This window comes from Salmo salar, chromosome ssa10 (genome assembly GCF_905237065.1).
Source record: "Salmo salar chromosome ssa10, Ssal_v3.1, whole genome shotgun sequence".
NCBI lineage: Eukaryota > Metazoa > Chordata > Actinopteri > Salmoniformes > Salmonidae > Salmo > Salmo salar.
Window position 1 is genome coordinate 102,201,127 of NC_059451.1, and position 26,905 is coordinate 102,228,031.

Consider the following 26,905-nt stretch of genomic DNA (forward strand, 5'->3'; position numbering starts at 1 on the left):
CAAGAAATCCTGCTATGCCCTGCGACAAACCATCAAACAGGCGACGCGTCAATACAGGGCTAAGATTGAATTATACTACACCGGCTCCGACGCTCGTCTTATGTGGCAGGGCTTGCAAACTATTACAGACTACAATGTAAAGCACAGCCGCGAGCTGCCCAGTGACACGAGCATACCAGACGAGCTAAATCACTTCTATGCTCGCTTCGAGGCAAGCAACACTGAGGTATGCATGAGAGAATCAGCTGTTCCGGATGACTGTGTGATCACGCTCTCCGTAGCCGACGTGAGTAAGACCTTTAAACAGGTCAACATACACAAGGCTGCAAGGCCAGACAGATTACCAGGACGTGTGCTCCGGGCATGTGCTGACCAACTGGCAGGTGTCTTCACTGACATTTTCAACATGTCCCTGATTGAGTCTGTAATACCAACATGTTCCAAGCAGACCACCACAGTCCCTGTGGCGAAGAACACCAAGGCAACCTGCCTAAATGACTACAGACCCGTAGCACTCACGTCCGTAGCCATGAAGTGCTTTGAAAGGCTGGTAATGGCTCACATCAACACCATTATCCCAGAAACCCTAGACCCACTCCAATTTGCATACCACCCAAACAGATCCACAGATGATGCAATCTCTGTTGCACTCCATACTGCCCTTTCCCACCTGGACAAAAGGAACACTTATATGAGAATGCTATTCATTGACTAAAGCTCAGCGTTCAACACCATAGTACCCTCAAAGCTCATCACAAAGCTAAGGATCCTGGGACTAAACACCTCCCTCTGCAACTGGATCCTGGACTTCCTGACGGGCCGCCCCCAGGTGGTGAGGGTAGGTAGCAACACATCTGCCACGCTGATCCTCAACACTGGAGCTCCCCTCCTGTAATCCCTGTTCACCCACGACTGCATGGCCTGGCACGACTCCAACACCATCATTAAGTTTGCAGACGACACAACAGTGGTAGGCCTGATCACTGACAAGACAGCCTTTGGGGAGGTCAGAGACCTGGCCAGGTGGTGCCAGAATAACAGCCTATCCCTCAACGTAACCAAGACTAAGGAGATGATTGTGGACTACAGGAAAAGGAGGACCGAGCACGCCCCCATTCTCATCGACGGGGCTGTAGTGGAGCAGGTTGAGAGCTTCAAGTTCCTTGGTGTCCACATCACCAACAAACTAGAATGGTCCAAACACACAAAGACAGTCGTGAGAGTGCACGACAAAGCCTATTCCCCCTCAGGAAACTAAAAAGATTTGGCATGGGTCCTGAGATCCTCAAAAGCTTCTACAGCTGCAACATCAAGAGCATCCTGACTGGTTGTATCACTGCCTGGTACGGCAATTGCTCGGCCTCCGACCGCACGGCACTACAGAGGGTAGTGCGTACGGCCCAGCACATCACTGGGGCTAAGCTGCCTGCCATCCAAGACCTTCCAAGACCAGGCGGTGTCAGAGGAAGGCCCTAAAAATTGTCAAAGACCCCAGCCATAGACTTCTCTCTACTACCGCATGGCAAGCGGTACCGGAGTGCCAAGTCTAGGACAAAAAGGCTTCTCAACAGTTTTTACCCCCAAGCCATAAGACTCCTGAACAGGTAATCAAATGGCTACCCGGACTATTTGCATTGTGTGCCCCCCCCAACACCTGTTTTACGCTGCTGCTACTCTCTGTTTATCATATATGCATAGTCACTTTAACTATACATTCATGTACATACTACCTCAATTGACCCAACCAACCAGTGCTCCTACACATTGGCTAACCGGGCTATCTGCATTGTGTCCCGCTACCCGCCAACACCTCTTTTTACACTACTGCTACTCTGTTCATCATATATGCATAGTCACTTTAACCATATCGACATGTACCTACTACCTCAATCAGCCTAACTAACCGGTGTCTGTATGTAGCCTCGCTACTTTTATAGCCTGTCTTTCTGTTGTTTTTATTTCTTCACTTACCTATTGTTCACCTAATACCTTATTTGCACTATTGGTTAGAGCCTGTAAGTAAGCATTTCACTGTAAGGTGAACAATAGGTTCAATAAACTTTGATTTGATATGTTTATAGGGTCCCTGATTCGAACCCGGGTTGGGGCAAGGAGAGGGACAGAAGCAAGACTATTACACACTCATTACCTGTAGAGGGTGCTGTGAGCCAGCTATTCAACTACACAGATTTTTTTCCCTCACTAATTGGTCTTTTGACCAATCAGATCAGCTTTGAACATGACGATGTGAAAAGATCAGATATGATTGGTCAAAAGAACAATTGTGGAAAAAATATCAAAATTGGGCTGCCCGTCTAGACAGTCCATCATGAACTAGAATGAGTTGTGAATACACGTCATGAATCAATGTTACTACTTACAAACCTTTAATATGCATGTCTTATTGGTATAATTTAAGTTACCACATGTATTGTCCATTGCAAATTAGATGAACCTCCAGTCAGTCCATTGCCATGGATACCTGGAGTGATGTCACAGGTAAGGGCAAGGAGCATGAGTTTGACCCGTTTTGTCAGGTGAACAATGTTTGAGCACGTGTAAACCCACATGTATGCATGAGTGTTTGTGCGTGTTGGCATGTAGTGTCAATGTTGCAAGCCAAAGGTGACAGAAAAATACAAACATTAGTCCAAAATCATCACAAGAAAGAAATTGAAGCCATCATTGTTGAATGATGCCATCGTTTCACCACAGCATTTATTTTATTAGCAAAATAATGGAAATTAGTCCACTAACGTCCCCATCCAATGGAAACAGAAGGGTGGGGGGGGTTAGGGGGATATGTAACCTGAAACCATTATGAAATTTATCGTCAACATCATAACAGTGCACATCCACCCATTCACCTCCCTTTGTCCATCTATGCACTTTATATCTATGGTCCTCTCATCTGCTACAAGGCTGTAGTCGTCATCCTCTTTTCAAAGTTTCTCTTTAAAATAATGATTTGGTGTAGGAATGTTACCATCCGCAATGTCACACCAACCATGTGACGTCGCATTAAATATAAAGTTGCCTTTTTGGTACATGTTCCAGAAAACCAGACTGTGAAAGAGGATGACAAGTAAAAAGAAGAGTCCCTTTGTATTTATATCCACACATTCATGCATGCTGCACATGCATGCTACTCACTCACTCAAGCATACAGTCATGCAGCAAAGGCACTCACACACAGTCATGCACACAAAGACACACACACAGCTCTCAGTATGTCAGAGTGAGTTGGTCTATCGAGAGCAAGTTGGTCTTAAATTGGTCTATTCCATCATTTCCACGGACACAATAATTCTGGGATGTCAGTCATGGAAACCATATTTGGAACCAAGTAGAGATAATATTTGGGGAGGGTGGTGTAATTAATTATAACATCTAAAATACATCTATTACAATTTAGCTAACAAAAACAAACACACTGCAACTAAGGCATGCAAAGGCACAAGTACCTACAAATAGAAGTGTCCATTCCTCTCCTAGAATAAGAAGAAACAAAATGCAAAGGCCCCCCCCTTTAAAAAAAACCCCAAAAAAACCTTGACCGGTTAAAACAAAAACATTTTAAAAACAGTGAAAAACGCCAGCCTTAGTGACAGTTGTACAAATATTTTACACAAACGTTTTCTACAAGGCATTTTAAAACCTTTCAGAGATCAACATAAGTTAATAAAGAGGTTAAAAGAGACGTTCTCTACAAAGTGTCCATGATCCGCCCCCCTCCAGTCACAGACGTCCCCAAGAAAGTCACTGAGCGCACTGGCCACCACACTGCCTGTACAGAAAGAGGGTAAAACAAAATGTTTAGATAACACCTCTGATATGCTAGGTGCCTTATCATAATGCCAATACAATCTCTTCAGACATTCACACCAGGTTAGGGGGGTTTATTTGGGCATCTGGGCAATTGAGCATCTGTCCAGGCCTGACTCTAGAAAGTCTTAAAAAGGTCCCGAACAGTTATTTCGATTCCCACGTAAAATAGCCTTTTGAGTGACCGAAACAATCACCCACAATATTTTCCCCCAATAAAAATGCTCAAATTCTTTTTTTTTTACGACTTTCTCGTATGTCAAATTACCAGGAAGTCTGAAAAGAAAGACTGAGTGGGCAGGGAACTAAAAGGCTGAGTGGGTGGAGAGCTCACCTTCTCTGACAGTTCTTTGAAAACACCTATGGTGAGCAGTATCGCAGTGAGATTATTTCAAGCAAATTTGCTGATACACAAAGCAACAAACAAAATTGCATGCATCATCCAATTCTGTCATACATCACATAAGGTTTAACAAATGATTTGTTTATCCAACTGTTTGGTTATTGTAACAGCATCAATATAATCAAAATGTTGGCTATATCATTTTGCTATGTAGCCCAAATGGAATTGTCAGCACTGTTTATCATGCTAGCTAGCTCATCAAATTTGCAGGGTGAAGTCAGGGTACATTACATATATACAGTGTATTGACTGTCAGACAATATTAATATATCATGACTATCAATAATGTCAAGAAGATTATAGGAGTCTCCCGTTTTACATGTCTCATGATGTAATGACATGGCAACTGCGTCAGAGTTTTGAGAAACCCTTCCCCCGCTTTTGTTCCATGCAGGCTGATGACCTAGCGAACACCTGACACAGATGAAAGCGGAAACCTATAAGTATATTTGCCTTACAGGGCCTTCAGAAAAGTATTCATGGTGCAGCGGTCTAAGGCACTGCATCGCAGTGCTAGATGCATCACTACAGATCCGGGTTTGATACCAGGTTGTGTCGCAGACGGCCGCGACCGGAAGACTCATGAGGTGGCGCACAATCGGCTCAGCGTCGCCTGGGTTAGGGGAGGGTTTGGCCAGCCAGGATGTCCTTGTCCCATCGCGCTCTAGCAATGGCGGGCGCAGTGCATGCCGACTTCGGTCGCCAGTGTACTGTGTTTCCTCTGACAAATTGGTGCGGCTGGCTTCCGGGTTAAGCGAGCAGGGTGTCAAGAAGCAGTGCAGCTTGGCTGGGTCGTGTTTCAGAGGACGCATGGCTTTCGACCTTTGCCTCTCCCTAGTCCGTACGGGAGTTACAGCGATGGGACAAGACAATCTACCAATTGGATATCACGAAAGTGGGGAGAAAAAGGGGGTAAAAAGTACAACAATGTGTTGTGTTACAGCCTGAATTCTAAATGGAATACATTGTATTTTTTCCTCACCCATTATTGGACATTTTCCAGTACATATGTACCCATTATACATTTCGTAGTAGTCAGCAGGATAAGTGCACTCTGTGTGTGTATGTCTAGGTCATTAGACACCATTGGACATGCACCTGTCTGGGGAGTGGGCATGTCTGGTTATTTTTGTACCATTGCTATGGCATAATGTTTCTATGCCCTAATGTGAAACCAAACTACAATTTGTGCAAGGCAAAAAGATAATGGTGGCTAAATGCCATAGGGGATGAATCATTAACATAAAGAAGAGTTACTATGTGTGAGACGTAAGGATGAAACCTGTATAAAAAGTGTGTGCCAAGGCTGGAAACGGAGTTACTTCATGAACCAGCTCGGCTTATATTACTTTGTAATAAAGTCTAATTGAACTCAGACTCCGGTATTTGAGAAATATTATTGACAATATTTCCACGACAAATGGCGAGCTTGCCAGGAGTGGCAAAAAGGGACCAGAGATAAAATGGCCACTTGATAACAAAAGGTAAGCAACAGGCTTGCCTATAGTATAGAGTTTGTGTGGTTCGCTCTGGGGACCTGCCTCAGCGGTAGGTCACCAAGTGGGTCCCTCCAAATTTGACGAACCAAATAAATATTGGGAGCTTTTGGGTTCAATGAAATACATGCAATATAATGAGGGGATAAAAAGCTTTGAGGGTTGCAACAGAGGATAGTAATTGGTGTGTGACCACTGCAGAAGGAGATTTATGTGCTTCATCTGTCTTGACAGGCTCAGTTGAGTGGGGTTATTCACTAATTTGTTCAGGCAGTTCATCTGACCAGTTTGTTCAGTCTGTTTTGAGTTGTGACTGTGTTGTCTGATTCAGTGTGACTGGACTTATTTGTTTAGACCCGTTTGAGTTTGCGCACAAAACGCAACCCATTCATCTTATTCAGTCAGTCCGAGTCAGGTGGGTCATTCAAGTCATCCAGCTCGCTCAGTCGCTCATCTGGGATGGTTGTTCAGTCTCGTTCAGGTAATCTGTCTGCCCTATTGACTGTTCTGTACAATCTAGTTTGAAGTGTCAAGTCTATCTGCATGGTCAAATAAAATGATATATAAATTAATTAATAAAGCCTGCGTAGAGAGATTTCTTTTCCTGTGGAATCCACTTTATAAATTAATTGAGGACTGCTCAGACAGGAAAATAAATCTGTGGTTACTGCTTTATAAATTAATTGAGGACTGCTCAGACAGGAAAATAAATGTGTGGATACCGCTCTAGGGTAAATGTATCGACAGGTAAAACCCTGTATTATCAGGTTGCTTAGGAAAGCGTAAGAGGTGTGTGAAAGTGAGTGTGTAAGTTCTCTGCTGTTGGTGGGGAAGGGAATGCGCACCTCTCCCGAACCGTTGCTTAAAGTGTAACCTGGTAGGGAGGATGCACCCAGTCCCACACTAAAGGAGTGGACTGTGAATGGTACATGAATAACCACTGAAGTAATATGATACTAAAGGTTTGAATAGTTAAGATAAATACAAAAAAATACATGAACATTATAGTAAAATAGTAATAAATGTCAAGACGACATCAGCGATTGCCTGGTAAGGCCATTAAAAATTGCATACTGTGTTGCAAGGTAGAAGAATATACAGTACAGAGAAATATAGAAATTGGAACATTTGAAGTAAGAATATACTCAAAAAGAAAGCACAATTTAAAGAGACAGGGGCAATAACCAATAGACCGAGTACAATAATCAGAGAAAGAAAAATAACGTGGCTAAAAATTGGAGGGACTAGGTTGTGGTCAAGCCCTCCAGGGATTAAACAGACTTTTAGAAAGATTTAGCCCTGGACCTGTAGGGAGAAATCTAAGAACAAGAGAAAGAGAGTGGTTTTAATAAAGTGAATAGCACAATAAAACAAAACTAGGGAGTGAAGAAATCTAAAACACCCTAGACACAGCAGGGAGAAGTTTGGGAACAATAACTATTCATATGTTGACAAATGGCCTGTTTTTCTCTTTAATATGGAGCTAGAGGATTTTAAAAAGCCATGGAGTCGCTGAAAGAAGCGCATGACAATTCTACCAATTCGGCTCAAATATGGGAAGAATTGAGCAAACTGGATAATATTGGGCAACATTTCCCTGCTGACGGAGAATTCAAATCAAATAAAGAATTCAGGGAGGCAATTATGACTTGGCACAATCCCATAAAACCAAAATCAAAAGCTCAATATACCAGCGTATTGAAGTTAGTGTTCTATCAGCGTAAGTGCACGAACCGCACTATTTGAGTATGGATACTGTTGAATGGGGTACTTGGTAGAATCGCTCAGGCTATTTTGTTCGGATTTCAAAGCACTAGCTTGGATGAACCAGAGTGCAGAATAACTGATGAATTTACAAATGCTCAAAGCCGGGTTGAATATGGCCGGTGTCAGTAAGCGTCAGGGGAAATAACGTAATTTGAATTATTGCCAGCAGCACAGTTAGTCAGCAACGTTTTTAACAAACAAAGTAAAGAGCCTAACCAGCTCTGCGAGGTGAGTAGAATGGAGAGTGAAGATGTATTCTCTTGTTTATGTCTGGAAGTAGCGATAGCTAAATTAGCTAGCCAACTTTAGCCAGTTAGCTTAGGTGCTTGACTGCCTTGGTTCAAGAAAATAATTACCGTAAATTCCGGATTATAAGGCGCAACTTTTTTCCCAGCTTTGAACCTCGTGGCTTAAACAATGACGCGGCTAATATATGGATTTTTCCCGCTTTCAATTTTTTTTCTCCCCCCCAAAAAACACATTGTGACGTGCTCAGTTTTTTGCCGGCATGAAGCTTTCATTAGACCAATGAAATTGCCGAACGAGTTAAGGTCAAACAACTTTTTTGTTTACTGTTTAGATTAAATCGAGCGCTCTCGAACTTCCCATCATTCTGATTACGGTAGTCATTTTGTCACCCTCATCATGGCAAAGACACGGAGAAATGCATATGATGCAGCTTTCAAGTTGAAGGCGATTGACCTGGCTGTTGGAAAAGGAAATAGAGCTGCTGCACGGGAGCTTGGTCTTAATGAGTCGATGATAAGACGTTGGAAACAGCAGCGTGAGGAATTGACTCAGTGCAAAAAGACAACTAAAGCTTACTGCAAATTTATTTTTTGTTACAAGCCGTGTTTCGTTAAAGCCTATTTATTTTTGTTACAAGCCGTGTTTCGTTAAAGCCTGTGTAAAGTTAATTTGTTTCAATGTACCGGTAGGCACCTGCGGCTTATAGACATGTGCGGCTTATTTATGTTGAAAATATATATATATTTTTTCAAATTCAGTGGGTGCGGCTTATATTCAGGTGCGCTTAATAGTGCGGAAATTACGGTATGCATCAGAGTTTGGATCAACACAGCTTCTTAGCAGAGCAGGGTTGAGTAATCCTTCAGAGAATCAAGGACAGTGGATATTAGGTAACATTAACATGGGCGGTATATATGGGCGAGAGCACGAATGATGTTAAAAATTGTCTCTTTGAACGCCGCATTCAAACAATTGCAAAAAAGTTGTAGATTTGAGGGTTCTGTGTTGATACAATATCTAAGGTAGTGTATTTGTTATTGGCATAAAAAGACGAAGAAACTCATATGCCAAACATCGCCACATTAGTAAACTATGTGGTAGAGCAGGGTCACATGGAATTATAGCTATGGTAAAGTACAAGCGGCGAAACAAGAGAACATATTTGGTGGTTTTGAGAACCATGCAACTCAAGAAGAAAACCCTAGTAGTTTGAAACTCGTGAGACTTTATTTTGTTTTATTCTAAAAAATATTTATTGAATTGATGAAAGGGAGGAAGAGATCAGAGTAATTAACGTGGCCTCCCTGTGAACAGAAGTTGTTGTTTTGACTATAATTAAAGAAAAATTGTTCACTTAGTAAAGTAACGTTAGTGGAAAGAGGTGGAGTATGGTTAAGATTGTAGAGATTTCTGAGTTTAAGGGAAGAGATGTAGACTAGGGAAGGTAACAAAGGAGAGTTAGTCAATTGGAAAGGAAGAATTTAGAAGTTGAATTGTTTGGATTGATAAAAAAATTGGTTGATGTATTTTCTATATTTTGGCATTACAAGTTAATCTTAAAATAGCAGATGTTTAATGAGTGTGAAGCAGTGGTTAGTGATAAAAAATAGTCATATTGATGAGGAAGATTGATGTAAACATAATGAGTGTTGACAGTATGTGAATAGTAATATGTTAGTGTTTTTTTATAGCACTAATGATGCGATATTTTAGTAATTTGAAAAGCTGAGGTTTCAATACAAGGTTAATTGATGAGTAGAGGGATTGAGCCTTGAGATTGTAAAAAAGGATTAGCTGCGGTTGAAAGCAAGCAGGTAGTGGGACATTTTAAGTAGCGGTATGAGAAACATTATTTGAAAGTTTGATTGTTGTTGCTTGGTTTTATAGTTAGGTAACACCAGTGAATTTGAGCAGGAATTGAATGTATTCTAAAATTATGTAGAACAGTGTCAATAAAAGTAGAATGAAATAAGTATTGACTATTAAGCTGATAAGATAACACCAGCTTTTTAAAAAGGTTCTACATTTGTTAAACAACAGTTTTGTATTTTACTAAATTAATGCAACAGGTTAAACTGATAGGATTACCGGAAAGGGGTTCTGGGATTGTTTATTTTAGATGGGGTCGATTCCACTTAATGGAACACTGTATCATCTGATGTGTCTTGAGTAGGATTCTTGCATCCAGGACTGATGGAAGTCCAATACAGTAGGTATGGTAATTAAGCGAGCCATAGGAGACTAATGTTTCAAACAACTTTTTATTAGATGCCTGGGATCAAATATCACTGATTCTTTAAGCTGAGAAATTGACTACATTTGCGACAGGAAAAAGTATTACATTTAGAAAGTTTAGCAGGAACAATCTAAGGTGAAACAGCTATTACATATGTTGATTGAACTTGGTCTAGTAAAGATACCAGGATAATTGTACATGGTTACGGAAGAGAGAGACCAATCATATAATACCATATGGGAGTGAATTGTGTCTAAGGGTAGTACATGCTAAATAAAGAATGGGGTGGATTAAAAACAAACATTTAATGATTGGAGTAAGGATGTTTGGTTTATAAATAATACTTTGGGATTGCTGATTAAGATGTAGCATAGTGAATGCTAATGAAATTTACATTTTCTTTTCCAGAAGAGGGGTTTCATTATCTCTTTTTGAAATGTTTCCTGAGGCTATGGTCTTGGGAGAGCAGTTAGTGAAATTTGGCAGTTTTATAGGTATAAAAGGTATCCGGATTAGGTGATAAAGAGAAGTTAACAAATTAAATAAGGCCTGGCATTTTGTTTGCTTTTGCCATATGGTTTAACAAACACACACACACACACACACACACACACCAGCATGCGCACAACATTTCCCGGTTATAAATATGAATGAGTGGTGTTAATACTGTGGGATTTATTTTGGATGGGTTTTTTTTCAATTCAGTTTTAAATTGGGTATGCACAAGGATGGAAATGCTTTCGGAAGGTCAGGGAAAGGGAGACAAAATATTTTAATGAGGTCGAATGCTCTGTATCCTGATTCTCTGGTGAGGCCTGATCAATCTCACTAGAAATGACAGGAACAGGTGGGATGTAATTATAAAATGAATGAGAAACACCAGTCTATATTAAAATTGTACCATTACTGTTGTAATTCTAAGTTGATTAGTTATTCAAATTAGTTTATTTTTGATTTAACATGTTTTTGAATCATGTGCTCAAAGGGAAGAATTACCAGTTTCCTGGGGTCCCGGTCTTTGGGTAAATCTACAAATGTACTTTGTTCAGTCTGCATATAGAAGAAAAGATACACGTTAAGGGATGACAGTTACTCCAAATGGAGTGTGTCATGTGATTTGCTGATTTAATTTTTTTTGTTTCCATACAAATTTCACCAGATTGGGATTTATGGAGTGTGGGATTTCTGCGAGTGGTTAGGGTGATAACTTTCTGATCTGGTAACTCTTCCGAGAGATCGCCAGTAAAATAAGACAGTATGAACTAATTTTGAAAAGGGTTTTAGTAGTAACAGTATGTTATGCTCTTTGACATTTGTCATAGACATGTTATTAACTTCTTATGGATGGTGGCAGTATTGAGTAGCTTGGATGACTGACGTGCCCACAGTAAACTGCCTGCTACTCACTCCCAGAAACTAAGATATGCATATTATTAATAGATTTGGATAGAAAACACTCTGAAGTTTCTAAAACTGTTTGAATGATGTCTGCGAGTATAACAGAACTCATAGGGCAGGCAAAAACCTGAGAAAAAAATCCAACCAGGCAGTGACTTGTAGTTTTTCTATCTAATCCCTATTCAAACTACAGTGTCTGTGGGGTCATTTTGCACTTCCTAAGGCTTCCACTAGATGTCAACAGTCTTTAGAACCTTTTTTCATGCTTCTACTGTTACTGGGCAGAGAATAGGCGCTGTCTCAAGCCTGGGACCAACAAGTTGTTTACTGCGCGAGCACACAGGCGTCCTTTTTCCTCTGTAATGAATACGCTATTGTCCGGTTGGAATATTATCGAAGATTTATGTTAAAAAGACCCTAAGGATTGATTGTAAACATCGTTTGACATGTTTCTACGAACGGTAATGGAACATTTTGACTTTTTGTCTCTGGTTTTATGCTCGCCTTTGGATTAGTGATATGGAGTTTTTCGAACAAAAAAAACATTTCTTGTGGAAATGGGAGTGCTGGGAGTGCATTCCGACGAAGATCAGCAAAGGTAAATGAAGATTTATAATACTAATTCTGAGTTTAGTTGACTCCAGAACTTGGCGGGTAACTGTATAGCTTGCTTTGATGGCTGAGCTCTGAACTCAGAATCTATCAGAGGACAATGACACTGAGGCGCGTGCACGAGGCGACCCCGTTTTTATTTTCTCTCTCTTTGAACGTAAACACGCTTTCCCGGTCGGAATATTATCGCTTTTTTACGAGAAAAATGGCATAAAAATTGATTTTAACCTCTATGGGCTAGAGGTGTAATCCCGTGGCGCGATATTCAAATACCTCAAAAATACAAAAACTTGGTTTTTGATATAAATATGAACTTGATTGAACAAAACATGCATGTATTGTATAACATAATGTCCTAGGTGTGTCATCTGATGAAGATCATCAAAGGTTAGTGCTGCATTTAGCTGTGGTTTGGGTGTATGTGACATTATATGCTAGCTTGAAAAATGGGTGTCTGATTATTTCTGGCTAGGTACTCTGCTGACATAATCTAATGTTTTGCTTTCGTTGTGAAGCCTTTTTGAAATCGGACAGTGTGGTTAGATAAAGGAGAGTATCGTCTTTAAAATGCTGTGAAATAGTCATATGTTTGAAAAATTGAAGTTTTTGTATTTTTGAGGAATTTGTAATTCGCGCCACGCCCATCATTGGATATTGGAGCAGGTGTTCCGCTAGCGGAACGTCTAGATGTAAGAGGTTAACAAACTATAGTTTTGGCAAATCGATTAGGACATCTACTTTGTGTATGACAAGTCATTTTTCCAACAATTGTTTACAGACAGATTATTTCACTGTATCACAATTCCAGTGGGTCAGATGTTTACATACACTAAATTGACTGTGCCTTTACACAGCTTGGAAAATTCCAGAAAATTATGTCATGGCTTTAGAAGCTTCTGATAGGCTAACTGACATCATTTGACTCAATTGGAGGTGTACCTGTGGATGCATTTCAAGGCCTACCTTCAAACTCAGTGCCTCTTTGCTTGACATCATGGGAAAATCAAAAGAAATCAGCCAAGACCTCAGAAAAAAATTGTAGACCTCCACAAGTCTGGTTCATCCTTGGGAGCAATTTCCAAACGCCTGAAGATACCACGTTCATCTGTACAAACAATAGTACGGAAGTATAAACACCATGGGACCACGCAGCCGTCATACCGCTCAGGAAGGAGACGTGTTCTGTCTCCTAGAGATGAACGTACTTTGGTGCGAAAAGTGCTAATCAATCCCAGAACAACAGCAAAGGACCTTGTGAAGATGCTGGAGGAAACGGGTACAAAAGTATCTATATCCACAGTAAAACGAGTCCTATATCGACATAACCTGAAAAGCCGCTCAGCAAAGAAGTCACTGCTCTAAAATCGCCATAAAAAGCCAGACTACAGTTTGCAACTGCACATGGGGACAAAGATTGTACTTTTTGGAGAAATGTCCTCTGGTCTGATGAAACAAAAAGAGAACCGTTTGGCCATAATGACCATCGTTATGTTTGGAGAAAAAAGGGGGATGCTTGCAAGCCGAAGAACACCATCCCAACCGTGAAGCACGGGGTGGCATGTTGTGGGGTTGGTATTGGGACAGCATTGGTCTGGTCCACACACAGTACTCCTTACAGCACCTGCAGCGGTAAAGATCATCATGTCTCTCTTCGTTGGGTGCATAGTTCTCACGAGAAGTGAGGTCCAGTGGCATAATGGGTGAGCTTGAAGACACCATGACAGTGGAAGCGGAGCTAAAAAGAGAGACTAGATTCCACTGTAAACATGCAAATGGGTTGGGTCTAGGAGCTACTTTATCATAGTTGGGTTGGGTTAGCTGCTTTATTGGTTAATGCATCATATGAAAGAGGATAGATGTTGGGGTATTGTACTCTAAACATTTTGAAGACATTGATGTGAAAGCATATACAGTGCTGAGTTACCTCAAGAGGATGTAGAGTTGATTAGGGATACGCACTTGCCTATCAGGTCACGTGCCTATCAAGTGGCAATGAAGGAGAACAAAGTGAAAATGACATGGCTTGGGAACACCTCTCGGAACCTGGGGGCGAAAAGGGGAAGACTGGGCGAAAGCATGAGGAAGCTTTATAGGGCTTTCATTTTTGTGGAGTCCAGCAGAAAGGTATCCTGGAGGCATAGAGTCAGGTGAAGAGAGAGTGGGAATTGTCATGGTCTCAGACTTTGGTTTTCATGCATATATAATTATGCATATATAATTATTATCACATTGTTAATACCGTTATGTTTTGTGTTTCTCGTTGCTTTGCAAGTCTTGTGCTATCACTCTTAGGAACCAGGAGGAGAAAGTGGAGAAACTAAAAGCAGCTCAGCTGAAGTGAAGGAAGTCACCAGCTTCAGCTGGAATGTCATTCTGTTGTGTGATGGATGAGAGATAGAAATAAGATTGTTCTATGATCACACCATACAGAGGCCATAAGTCTCTGAGTTTTTAAACCTCACGGAAAGAAGGTGAAAACCTGAACCAAGACCATAGGTTCCCCGTCCGGTGATCCCAAGGGACCAGGTCTACATCCGAGTGTTCCGGAGGAAGTGGAACAAGCCAAGGCGAGAGGGTCCCTACAAGGTGGACCTAGCAACACGAACAGGTGGAAGGAAGCACCACGTGGTAACATCTAAACCACTGCACCAAAGCTCCAAGGGTAATCGAACGACCATTGAGCCGGGAGGGAACGGAAGGAGAGGATGCTAATGCACCTTATCACAGCCATTAAACTCTGTTTCAAAGTCAACATTGGCCTCATGGGGAAATCCCTGAGCGTTTTCCTTCCTTTCCGGCAACTGAGTTAGGAAGGACACCTGTATCTTTGTAGTGACCAGGTGTATTGATACACCATCCAAAGTGTAATTAATTGCGTCACCATGCTCAAAGGGATATTCAACGTCTGCTTAAAAAAAAAAAAAAAAAAACATCTACCAATAGGTGCCTTTCTTTGCGAGGCATTGGAAAATCTCCCTGGTCTTTGTGGTTGAATCTGTGTTTGAAATTCACTGCTCGACTGAGGGACTTTATAGGCAATTCTATGTGTGGGGTACAGAAAAAGTAATTGAAAAATTATGTTAAACACTATTTCACACAGAAAGTCCATGCAACTTATGTGACTTGTTAAGCAAATTTGACTCAAGACATTTCCGCTGTACATTTGTTAATTTGTACAAAGTTCTAAAAACATCATTACACTTTGACATTATGGGGTATTTGTGTGTTGGCCAGTGACAAAATCTAAATGTAATTCAGGCTGTAGTAACAAAATAAGGAAAAGGTCAAGAGGTGTGAATACTTTCTGAAGGTACTGTAGATGAGTAGAGGAAACCTGTAATTATATTTGCTGACATGCTGAAGTCAAATTTTGGAACCAGTATACTAGCTACTAGCTATGTAAACCACGCCCCTTTGCAAACACGCCTTCTGCGATGTTGGTTACAAGGCGGTACTTATTCCAAGTGTTGGACATGGGGTAGGGAACCAGTAACTTTATGATCAAACTTTATCAGTGTAGCGGCAACAGTAATTTTTCATACTTTGGTAGTTCTACTTTGATCTGGTGTCTTCCAAGTATCATCAAATTTCATGAAAAACATATTGACTGTTCAGGACCTTTATTACAACCTTTCTGGTATTACTGCATGTAATTAATTGCCTTTTAGGAACAGAGTATTTATAACATTACGTTATACACGCCAAGTTATATTTAAGCAATAAGGCACCTCGGGGGTTTGTGGTATATAGCCAATATACCACAGTTAAGGGCTGTTCTTAGGCACGACGCATCACGTCGCGAATGTTATAAATGCCTTTCTGCTATTATAAACTGGTTACCAAAGTAATTAGAGCAGTAAAAACAAATATTTTGTCATACCTGTTGTATACGGTCTGATATACAGCTGTCAGCCAATCAGCATTCAGGGCCGAACCACCCAGTTTATAATTATGTTTTGCCTACCCTAGAAGAGGCCACAGTCCTTCAGGTTGTTCTTGATGATGACGTCGGTGACTGCGTCGAAGACAAACTGCACATTCTTGGTGTCGGTGGCACAGGTGAAGTGGGTGTAGATCTCCTTGGTGTCCTTCCTCTTGTTCAGGTCCTCAAACTGACACTGGATGTAGGCCGCCGCCTCCTCGTACGTGTTGGAACCTGGGAGAGACGGGGCAAGGAGAGAGAGAAATACCTATAACATTAGGTCGTTTGTTTTTCCTTCACCATTAGGAGTTCCTGAGATGTTAACCTCTCTGGGCTAGGCGGGACGCTTGCGTCCCACCTACTCAACAGCCAGTGTAATCCCGTGGCGCGATATTCAAATACCTTAGAAATGCTATTACTTCAATTTCTCAAACATATGACTATTTTACACCATTTTAAAGACAAGACTCGCGTTAATCTAACCACACTGTCCGATTTCAAAAAGGCTTTACAACGAAAGCAAAACATTAGATTATGTCAGCAGAGTACCGAGCCAGAAATAATCAGACACCCATTTTTCAAGCTAGCATATAATGTCACATAAACCCAAACCACAGCTAAATGCAGCACTAACCTTTGATGATCTTCATCAGATGACAACCCTAGGACATTATGTTATACAATACATGCATGTTTTGTTCAATCAAGTTCATATTTATATCAAAAAACAGCTTTTTACATTAGCATGTGACTAGCATGTGACTAGCATTCCCACCGAACACTGCCGGTGAATTTACTAAATTACTCACGATAAAAAAACATAACAATTATTTTAAGAATTATAGATACAGAACTCCTCTATGCACTCGCTATGTTCGATTTTAAAATAGCTTTTCGGTGAAAGTACATTTTGCAATATTCTCAGTAGATAGCCCGGCATTACAGGGCTAGCTATTTAGACACCCAGCAAGTTTAGCACTCACCAAAGTCAGATTTACTATAAGAAAAATGTTATTACCTTTGCTGTTCTTCGTCAGAATGCACTCCCAGGACTTCTACTTCAATAACAAATGTTGGTTTGGTCCCAAATAATCCATTGTTATATCCAAATAGCGGGTTTTGTTCGTGCGTTCAAGACACTATCCGAATGGTAAAGAAGGGTGACGAGCATGGCGCATTTCGTGACCAAAAAAATCTAAATATTCCATTACCGTACTTCGAAGCATGTAAACCGCTGTTTAAAATCAATTTTTATGCCATTTTTCTCGTAAAAAAGCGATAATATTCCGACCGGGAGTGGTGGTTTTCGTTCAAAGAGAGGGAAAATAAAAACATCTCGTGCCCGAGCCCCAGTCTAATGGTCCTCTGACAGGCCACTATCCAAACGCGCTAATGTGTTTCAGCCTGGGGCTGCCTCGATATCATTCAGCTTTTTCCCGGGTTCTGAGAGCCTATGGGAGCCGTAGGAAGTGTCACGTTACAGCAAAGATCCTCAGTCTTCAATAAAAAGAGCCAAGATGAACAACAACTTGTCAGACAGGCCACTTCCTGTTCAGAATCTTCTCAGGTTTTTGCCTGCCATATGAGTTCTGTTATACTCACAGACACCATTCAAACAGTTTTAGAAACTTTAGGGTGTTTTCTATCCAAAGACAATAATTATATGCATATTCTAGTTACTGAGCAGGAGTAGTAACCAGATTAACCTGTTAGGGCTAGGGGGCAGTATTTGCACGGCTGGATAAATTTTTTTTACCCGATTTAATCTGGTTACTAATCCTACCCAGTAACTAGAATATGCATATACTTATTATATATGGATAGAAAACACCCTAAAGTTTCTAAAACTGTTTGAATGGTGTCTGTGAGTATAACAGAACTCATTTGGCAGGCAAAACCCTGAGACAGATTCTGACAGGAAGTGGATACCTGATGTGTTGTATTACCTTTAAACCTATGCCATTGAAAAACACAGGGGCTGAGGAATATTTTGGCACTTCCTATTGCTTCCACTAGATGTCACCAGCCTTTACAAAGTGTCTCGAGTCTTCTGGAGGGAGATCTGACCGAACAAGAGCCATGGAACGATGATGGCCCATTAGACACCTGGCACGCGAGTTCATGTTGGGTACCCTCGTTCCAATACGTTATAAAAGAGAATGCATTCGTCCACCTTGAATATTATTCATGTTCTGGTTAAAAAAGGCCCTAATGATTTATGCTATACAACGTTTGACATGTTTGAACGAACGCAAATATATTTTTTCCCCTCGTTCATGAAGTGAAGTCCGGCGGGCTTAGATCATGTGCTAACAAGACGGAGATTTTTGGACATAAATGATGAGCTTTTTTGAACAAAACTACATTCGTTATGGACCTGTGATACCTGGAAGTGACATCTGATGAAGAGAATCAAAGGTAATGGATTATTTACATAGTATTTTCGATTTTAGATCTCCCCAACATGGCGGCTAGTCTGTATCGCAACGCGTATTTTTCTGGGCGCAGTGCTCAGATTATTGCAAAGTGTGATTTCCCAGTAAGGTTATTTTTAAATCTGGCAAGTTGATTGCGTTCAAGAGATGTAAATCTATAATTCTTTAAATGACAATATAATATTTTACCAATGTTTTCTAATTTTAATTATTTAATTTGTGGTGCTGACTTGAATGCCGGTTATTGGAGGGAAACGATTTCCTGAACATCAACGCCACAGTAAAACGCTGTTTTTGGATATAAATATGAACTTGATAGAACTAAAAATGCATGCATTGTCTAACCCAATGTCCTAGGAGTGTCATCTGTTGGAGATTGTAAAAGGTTAGTGCATAATTATAGCTGATTTTATGGTTTTGGTGACGCCTGTCTTTGAATTTGCACAGCATTACACACAACTCTTGTAAATGTACTGTCCTAACATACTCTAAATTTATGCTTTCGCCGTAAAACCTTTTTGAAATCGTAAAACGTGGTTAGATTAAGGAGATGTTTATCTTTCAAAGGGTGTAAAATAGTTGTATGTTTGAAAAATGTGAATTTTGACATTTATTTGGATTCAAATTTGCCGCTCTTGAAATGCACCTGCTGTTGATGGAGTGCACCACGGGTGGGACGCTTGCGTCCCACCTAGCCCATAGAGGTTAAATCGGGTACGTTTTTTATCTGGCCGTGTAAATACTGCCCCCTATCCCCAACAGGTTAAACACTTTTCCAGGTGTTGCGAGATCTAATAATCTGCACAACGCGACTGCAATTAAGACGACTTGGAACGCCCTGTGTGTTCCGAGTCGATTGACCTGAGCAAGACTTCAGATTCACCAGAATTTGGAATTCAAGATTATTTGTAGATAGGGTAACAGATGGTGTGTGTTTCTTACCTGTGTACTCCGGGTAACAGATAGTGAGAGGACTCTTCTTGATCTTCTCCTCGAACAGATCCTTCTTGTTGAGGAAAAGGATGATGGAGGTGTCTGTGAACCACTTGTTGTTGCAGATGGAGTCAAACAGCTTCATGCTCTCATGCATCCGGTTCTGAGGGACAGAAAGACAACCACACAATGCTTTTAGTTACATGTCCAGTGGTCCCATTATAGCCTGGTCCCAGATCTGTTTGAGCCGACTTGCCGTGAAAATGACCATTGTATTGGCAAGACAGCACAAACAGATCTGGGACCAGGCAGGCTAGTCTAGGCTTGGACAGTGTACCGTATACAGTGGCTTGCGAAAGTATTCACCCCCTTGGCATTTTTCCTATTTTATTTCCTTACAGCGTTTTTGCCCATTCTTCAAGGCAAAACTTCTCCAGCTCCTTCAAGTTGGATGGGTTCCACTGGTGTACAGCAATCATTTAAACATACCACAGATTCTCAATTGGATTGAGGTCTGGGCTTTGACTAGGCCATTCCAAGATGTTTAAATGTTTCTCCTTAAACCACTCGAATGTTGCTTTAGCAGTATGCTTAGGGTCATTGTCCTGCTGGAAGGTGAACCTCCGTCCCAGTCTCAAATCTCTGGAAGATTGAAACAGGTTTCCTCAAGAATTTCCCTGTATTTAGCGCCATCCATCATTCCTTCAATTTCTGACCAGTTTCCCAGTCCCTGCCGATGAAAAACATCCCCACAGCATGATGCTGGGATGGCGTTCTCGGGGTGATGAGGTGTTGGGTTTGCGCCAGACAGTGTTTTTCTTGATGGCCAAAAAGCTCAATTTGTCTCTTCTGTCCAGAGTACCTTCTTCCATATGTTTGGGGAGTCTCCCACATGCCTTTTGGAAAACACCAAACGTCTTTGCTTTTTTCTTTCTTTAGGCAACGGCTTTTTTTCCGGCCACTCTTCCATAAAGCCCAGGTCTGTGGAGTGTACGGCTTAAAGTGGTCTTCTGGACAAATACTCCAATCTCTGCTGTGGAGCTTTGCAGCTCCTTCTGGGTTATCTTGGGTCTGTTTGTTTCCACTCTGATTAATGCCCTCCTTGCCTGGTCCATGAGTTTTTGGTGGGCAGCCCTCATTTGGCAGGTTTGTTGTGGTGCCATATTCTTTCCATTTTTTAATAATGGATTTAATGGTGCTCCATGGGATGTTCAAAGTTTGTTATTTTTTTATAACCCAACCCTGATCTGTAGTTCTCCACAACTTTGTCCCTGACCTGTTTGGAGAGCTCCTTGGTCTTCATGGTGCCGCTTGCTTGGTGGTGCCCCTTGCTTAATGGTAGTCCCGTGTGGCTCAGTTGGTAGAGCATGGTGTTTGCAATGCCAGGGTTGTGGGTTCGATTCCCACGGGGGGGACCAGTACGGGAAAAATAATGTATGAAATGTATGCATTCACTACTGTAAGTCGCTCTGGATAAGAGCATCTGCTAAATGACTAAAATGTAAAATGTGTTGCAGACTCTGGGGCCTTTCAGAACAGGTGTATATATACACACTGAGATAATGTGACACTTAAATAAAGTCCACCTGTGTGCAATCTAACTAATTATGTGAAGTCTAAAGGTAATTGGTTGCACCAGATCTTATTTAGGGGCTTCATAGCAAAGCGGGTGAATACATATGCACGCACCACTTTTCCGTTTTTTATTTTTTAGAATTGTTTAAACAAGTTATTTTTTTAAATTTCACTTCAACAATTTGGACTATTTTGTCTATGTCCATTATATGAAATCCAAATAAAAATCTAATTTAAATTACAGGTTGTAATGCAACAAAATAGCTAAAACGCCAAGGGGGTGAATACTTTTGCAAGGCACTGTATACCATATACCTGGGTATTTTGATTATATATTTTTTTATTTTTCTTATTCAAACCAATTTCTTTGAAGTTTATTAATACATTTTTAGCTACTTTAAATTAGTACCTGCAATAAATTAGGAGATTACTTTACAGTATGATGCTTAGTTCACCTTTATTTAACTAGGGAAGTCAGTTAAGAACAAATTCTTATTTACAATGACAGCATACCGGGGAACAGTGGGTTAACTGCCTTGTTCAGGGGCAGAATGACACATTTTTACCTTGTAAGCTCAGGGATTTGATCCAGCAACCTTTCGGTTACTGGCCCAATGCGTCAACCACTAGGCTACCTGCTGCCCCAGTCAGGTGTTTGTTTGTAAATAGCACAATGAGAGAAAGCTCGTTAGCCTATTTAGCTAGCAGCCTCTATGGAAACTCGCTAGTACTTGTGCTAATTTTGTTAGCATTCTGGTACAATATGCCCAATGGCCTATTCCCACTTTTAGTGCCTTCGTGTACTAAAACGGTAATACCGTAAATCCCAGAAGAGAGAAGGACGGTATGACGATAAGAAAATATGGATACCGCCCAACCCTTGGCTAGCCCCAGTCTCCCAAGAAGGGAAATTCATCAGGTTGTGGGTAACACACCATACAAGTACATTATTTGAAATAAAGAACACAGCACACGTTTTTAGAAATGCATATAACAGATATCACAACCGTTGCTACGGTTATGTAGTTTGTCTTTGATGCAATAAGGGCGGAAAATGTGAAAATCAATAAACTTGTTTTATACGAGAAATCACTTGGAAAGGGGGATACCTAGTCAGTAGTAAAACTAAATGCATCTTTGGCATTTAATCCAACTCCTCTGAATCAGAGAGGTGCGTGTGGCTGCCTTAAATCGACATCCAGTGTCATCGGCACCCGGGGAACAGTGGGTTAACTGCCTTACTCAGGGGCAGAATGACAGATTTTTACCTTGTCAGCTCGGGGATTCAATCCAGCAACCTTTCGGTTACTGGCCCAACGCTCCTACCCGCCAGTAAGGGGTGACAAATGCGCAAAGAATGAGAAAAAGTGTAGAAGAAGGGGGATGAGGAAAGGATGAAAATGAACAAGGGACAATACTTTTTTTTGACAGAGGGAGAGTACACAATAACAATGACTGATGAGCAGGGGCTGAGAGAGATAGAATGAGGGTGAGGGAGGATGAATCTCACCATCTCCTCGTCCTCGGCCAGCACCAGGTCGTAGTCACTCAGCGCCACACAGAAGATGATGGCAGTGACTCCCTCAAAGCAGTGGATCCACTTCTTCCTCTCGGACCTCTGACCCCCCACGTCAAACATCCTGGGGAGAAAATATAAAATACAGACTTAGCATGTATGCGCAAACACACATGAAAACTCAAAGTATTTTCAAACATCACACTACTCATTAACACTACAGCCAGCAAACTTCAGCCCTGAACTGAACTCTATAGAATATAGAGGGTGACGCACACCCAGCGGGTGTCATGAGTTGGCTTAGACTATTGAGATAGGTTGGTACACTTAGAGTGGGTACACTAGGGACTGTGTCTCACTTGAAGTGGAGGTCTTTGAAGGTGAAGTGCGTCTCCACAATGCCGGTGGTCTTCACCCTGGTCCTCAGCACATCCTGCTGGGTGGGTACGTATGCTCCGTGGGCTATCCTATCCAGGTCATTCAGATAACTGAGAGAGAAAAGGCAGAAGGAGAGAGTGGGAGTGAGATGAGGGGGGGTGGATAGGGAGGTCTGTCTGTTGTAGTTGTGTGAAGGATGTTAGTGTACTCTGAAGGAGTGTGAGTGTGAGTTCTCCCCAAAGAATGTAAGAGGGGCACAACACCTCCTTGTGGACTTGGCTGCGCCACCATATAAAAACCTCCCCTCCGAAAAAGATCAAGTCCGAAAGTGCCCTGCATTTCTAATATACAGTACCAGTCAAAAGCTTGGACACACCTACTCATTCAAGGGTTTTCCTTTATATTTACTGTTTTCTGCATTGTATAATAATAGTGAAGAAATCAAAACTATGAAATAACATATGGAATCAAGTAGTACCGAAAAAGTGTTAACCAAATCAAAATATATTTTATATTTGAGATTCTTCAATTTAGCCACCCTTTGCCTTGACAGCTTTGCACACTCTTGGCATTCTCTCAACCAGCTTCATGAGGAATGCTTTTTCAACAGTCTTGAAGTAGTTCCAACATATGCTTAGCACTTGCTGGCTGCTTTTCCTTCACTCTGCGGTCCAACTCATCCCAAACCATAGCAATTGGGTTGAGGTTGGGTGATTGTGGAGGCCAGGTCACCTGATGCAGCACACCATCACTCTCCTTCTTGGTCAAAAAGCCCTTACACAGCCTCAAGATGTGTCTTGGGTCATTGTCCTGTTGAAAAACAAATGATAGTCCCACTAAGTGCAAACCAGATGGGATGGAGTATCGCTGCATAATACTGTGGTAGCCATGCTGGTTAAGTGTGCCTTGAATACTAAATAAATTACATACTGTCACCATCAAAGCACCCCACACCATCTCCTCCATGCTTCACGGTGGGAACCACACATGTGGAGATCATCCGTTCACCTACTCTGCATCTTGCAAAGATTTGGACTCATCAGACCAAAGGACAGATTTCCACTGGGCTTATGTCCATTGCTCATGTTTCTTGGCCCACACAAGTCAATTCTTCTTATTGGTGTCCTTTAGTAGTGGTTTCTTTCCAGAAATTTGACCATGAAAGCCTGATTCACACAGTCTCCTCTGAACAGCTGATGTTGAGATGTGTCGGTTACTTGAACTCTGAAGCATTTATGTGGGCTGCAATCTGAGGTGCAGTTAACTCTAATTAACTTATCCTCTGCAGCAGAGGTAACTCTGGGTCTTCCTTTCCTGTGGCGGTCCTCATGAGAACCAGTTTCATCATAGTGCTTGATGGTTTTTGCGACTGCACTTTCAAAGTTCTTGAAATTTTCCGGATTGACTGACCTTCATGTCTTAAAGTAACGGACTGTCATTTCTCTTTGCTTATTTCAGCTGTTCTTGCCATAATATAGACTTCGTCTTTTGCCAAAATAGCCCCATCTTCTGTATACCACCCCTACCTTGCCACAACACAACTGATTGGCTCAAACGTATTAAGGAAAGAAAGAAATTCCACAAATAAACATTTTAATTTAAATGCATTCCAGGTGACCACCCCATGAAGCTGGTTGAGAGAATGCTAAAAGTGTGCAAAGCTGTCATCAAGGCAAAGGGTGGCTACTTTGAAGAATCTCAAATATATTTTGATTTGTTTAACACTTTCTTGGTTACTACATGATTCCATGTGTTATTTCATAGTTTTGATGTCTTCACTATTATTCTACAATGTAGAAAATGGTAAAAAAAAGAAAAAAAAACCCTTGAATGAGCAGGTGTCCAAACTTGACTGGTTGTGTGTATGTATATAAAAATAAGACAAATATGAAAATACAATATATATAGTGCATTCGGAAAATATTCAGACCTGACTTTTTCCACATTGTTACGTAAGAGCCTTATTCTAAAATTGATGAAATTGTTTCCCCTCAATCTACACACAATACCCCACAATGACAAAGCAAAAACAGAAAACAATATGGAAATATCACATTTACATAAGTATTCAGACCTAGTAACTCAGTACTTTGTTGAAGCGCCTTTGGCAGCCATTACAGCCTCGAATAGTCTTGGGTATGACGCTACAAGCTTGGCACAAATGTATTTGGGGAGTTTCTCCCATTCTTCTCTGCAGATCCTCTCAAGCTCTGTCAGGTTGGATGGGGAATATCACTCAACAGCTATTTTCAGATCTCTCCAGAGATGTTCGATTGGGTTCAAGTCCAGGCTCTGGCGGGGCCACTGAAGGAAATTCAGAGTCTTGTCCTGAAACCACTCCTGCGTGCTTAGGGTCGTTGTCCTTCTGGAAGGTTCTCCATAGAGGTACTCTAGAGCTCCGTCAGAGTGACCATCGGGTTCTTGGTCACCTCCCTGACCAAGCCCCTTCCCCCCCGATTGCTCAGTTGGCCAGGCGGCCAGCACTAGGAAGAGTTTTGGTGGTACCAACCTTATTCCATTTAAGAATGATGGAGGCCACGTTGTTCTTGGGGACCTTCAATGCTGCAGAATTGTTTTGCTACCCTTCTCCAGATTTGTGCCGACACAATCCTGTCTATGAGCTCCACGGACAATTCCTTTGACCTCATGGCTTGGTTGTTGCTAAACTATGGTACCTTATATAGATAGGTGTGTGCCTTTCCAAATCATGTCCAATCAATTGAATTTACCATAGGTGGATTCCAATCAAGGTTGTAACAACATCAAGGATGATTAATGGAAACAGGATGCACCTGAGCTCAATTTCGAATCTCATAGCAAAGGGTCTGAATGCGTACGTAAAAAATGTATATGTTTTTATAAATGTGCAAAAATATCTACAAACCTGTTTTTGCTTTGTAATTATGGGGTATTGTGTGTAGATTTCTGTAAAAAAAAAAATGTATTTAATCCATTTTAGAATAAAGCTGTAATGTAATGAAATGTGGAAAAAGTCAAGGGGACTGAATACTTTCTAAATGCACTGTATATAAACAAAATGTATGTGGACACCCCTTCAAATGAGTGGATTCAGATATTTCAGCCACACCCATTGCTGACAGGTGTATAAAAATCGAGCACACAGCCATGCAATCTCCATAGACAAACTTTGGCAGTAGAATGACCTTACTGAAGCGCTCCGTGACTTTCAATGTGGCAACGTTGAGGACTTGTGAGGTGTCTGTCTCAAACTAGACACTAATGTACTTGTCCTCCTGCTCAGTTGTGCACCGGGGCCTCCCACTCTTTCGATTCTGGTTAGAACCAGTTTGCACTGTTCTGTGAAGGGAGTAGTACACAGCGTTGTACGAGATCTTCAGAACAAGAATAGACTGACGAGTTTCAGAAGTTCTTTGTTTCTACCATTTTGAGCCTGTAATCGAACCCACAAATGCTGATGCTCCAGATACTCAACTAGTATAAAGGCGGACAGTTTTATTACTTCTTTTATTAGCACAAGTTTTTCAGCTGTGCTAACATAATTGCAAAAGGGTTTTCTAATGATCAATTAGCCTTTTAAAATGATAAACTTAGATTAGCTAACACAACGTGCCATCGGAACACAGGAGTGATGGTTGCTGATAATGGACCACTGAACACCAATGTAGATGTTCTATTAAAAATCTGCCATTTCCAGCTACAATAGCCCTTTACAATATTAACAATGTCTACACTGCATTTCTGATCAATTTGAAGTAATTTTAAAATGGACAGAAAAATGTGCTTTTCTTTCAAAAACCAGGACATTTCTAAGTGACGCCAAACTTTTGAATGGTAGTGTATGTCTACTTTGTGTAGCCGTTAGCGATTACACTAATGAAAACCTTCTTCTGGTAAAGATGGAAAGGCTTTCCCAAAAACCTTCAATTGTTCACTACAACGTAGCCTATGCCTACCTGGCAGAATATGATTATTTGCATCAATCCAGTAGCCATCTGTTTAGAAAACTCTGCAATCACATGAGCACTATAGAAACATCGCTTACCAAACAATGGTCTCTTGATGGTGCACACTTGCATTAAAAGGGTAACTACACACAAAAATGAAAATATCTATTTTTTCCATACCTACAAAGTGGCTCCTGATGTGGTTTAAGCATTGTGGCCTTACAAAAACAACAA

The 26,905-nt window shown here is 41.1% G+C and overlaps 1 protein-coding gene across 1 annotated transcript in view; it reads right to left on the reverse strand.

The window, feature by feature from the left end:
- Positions 1 to 2,682: 2,682 nt before the first annotated feature.
- The window catches only part of LOC100380647 (guanine nucleotide-binding protein G(i) subunit alpha-1), a 65,262-nt gene continuing 41,039 nt past the window's right edge, over positions 2,683 to 26,905 (reverse strand). The window contains exons 5-9 of the mRNA XM_014125082.2: positions 22,727 to 22,855; positions 22,362 to 22,491; positions 19,286 to 19,439; positions 15,951 to 16,142; positions 2,683 to 3,787 (exon numbers count right to left, since the gene is read on the reverse strand). Coding sequence (XP_013980557.1) covers positions 15,952 to 16,142; positions 19,286 to 19,439; positions 22,362 to 22,491; positions 22,727 to 22,855 — 604 coding nt within the window. The 3' untranslated portion in view covers positions 2,683 to 3,787; position 15,951. The remainder of the gene's footprint in view (positions 3,788 to 15,950; positions 16,143 to 19,285; positions 19,440 to 22,361; positions 22,492 to 22,726; positions 22,856 to 26,905) is intronic.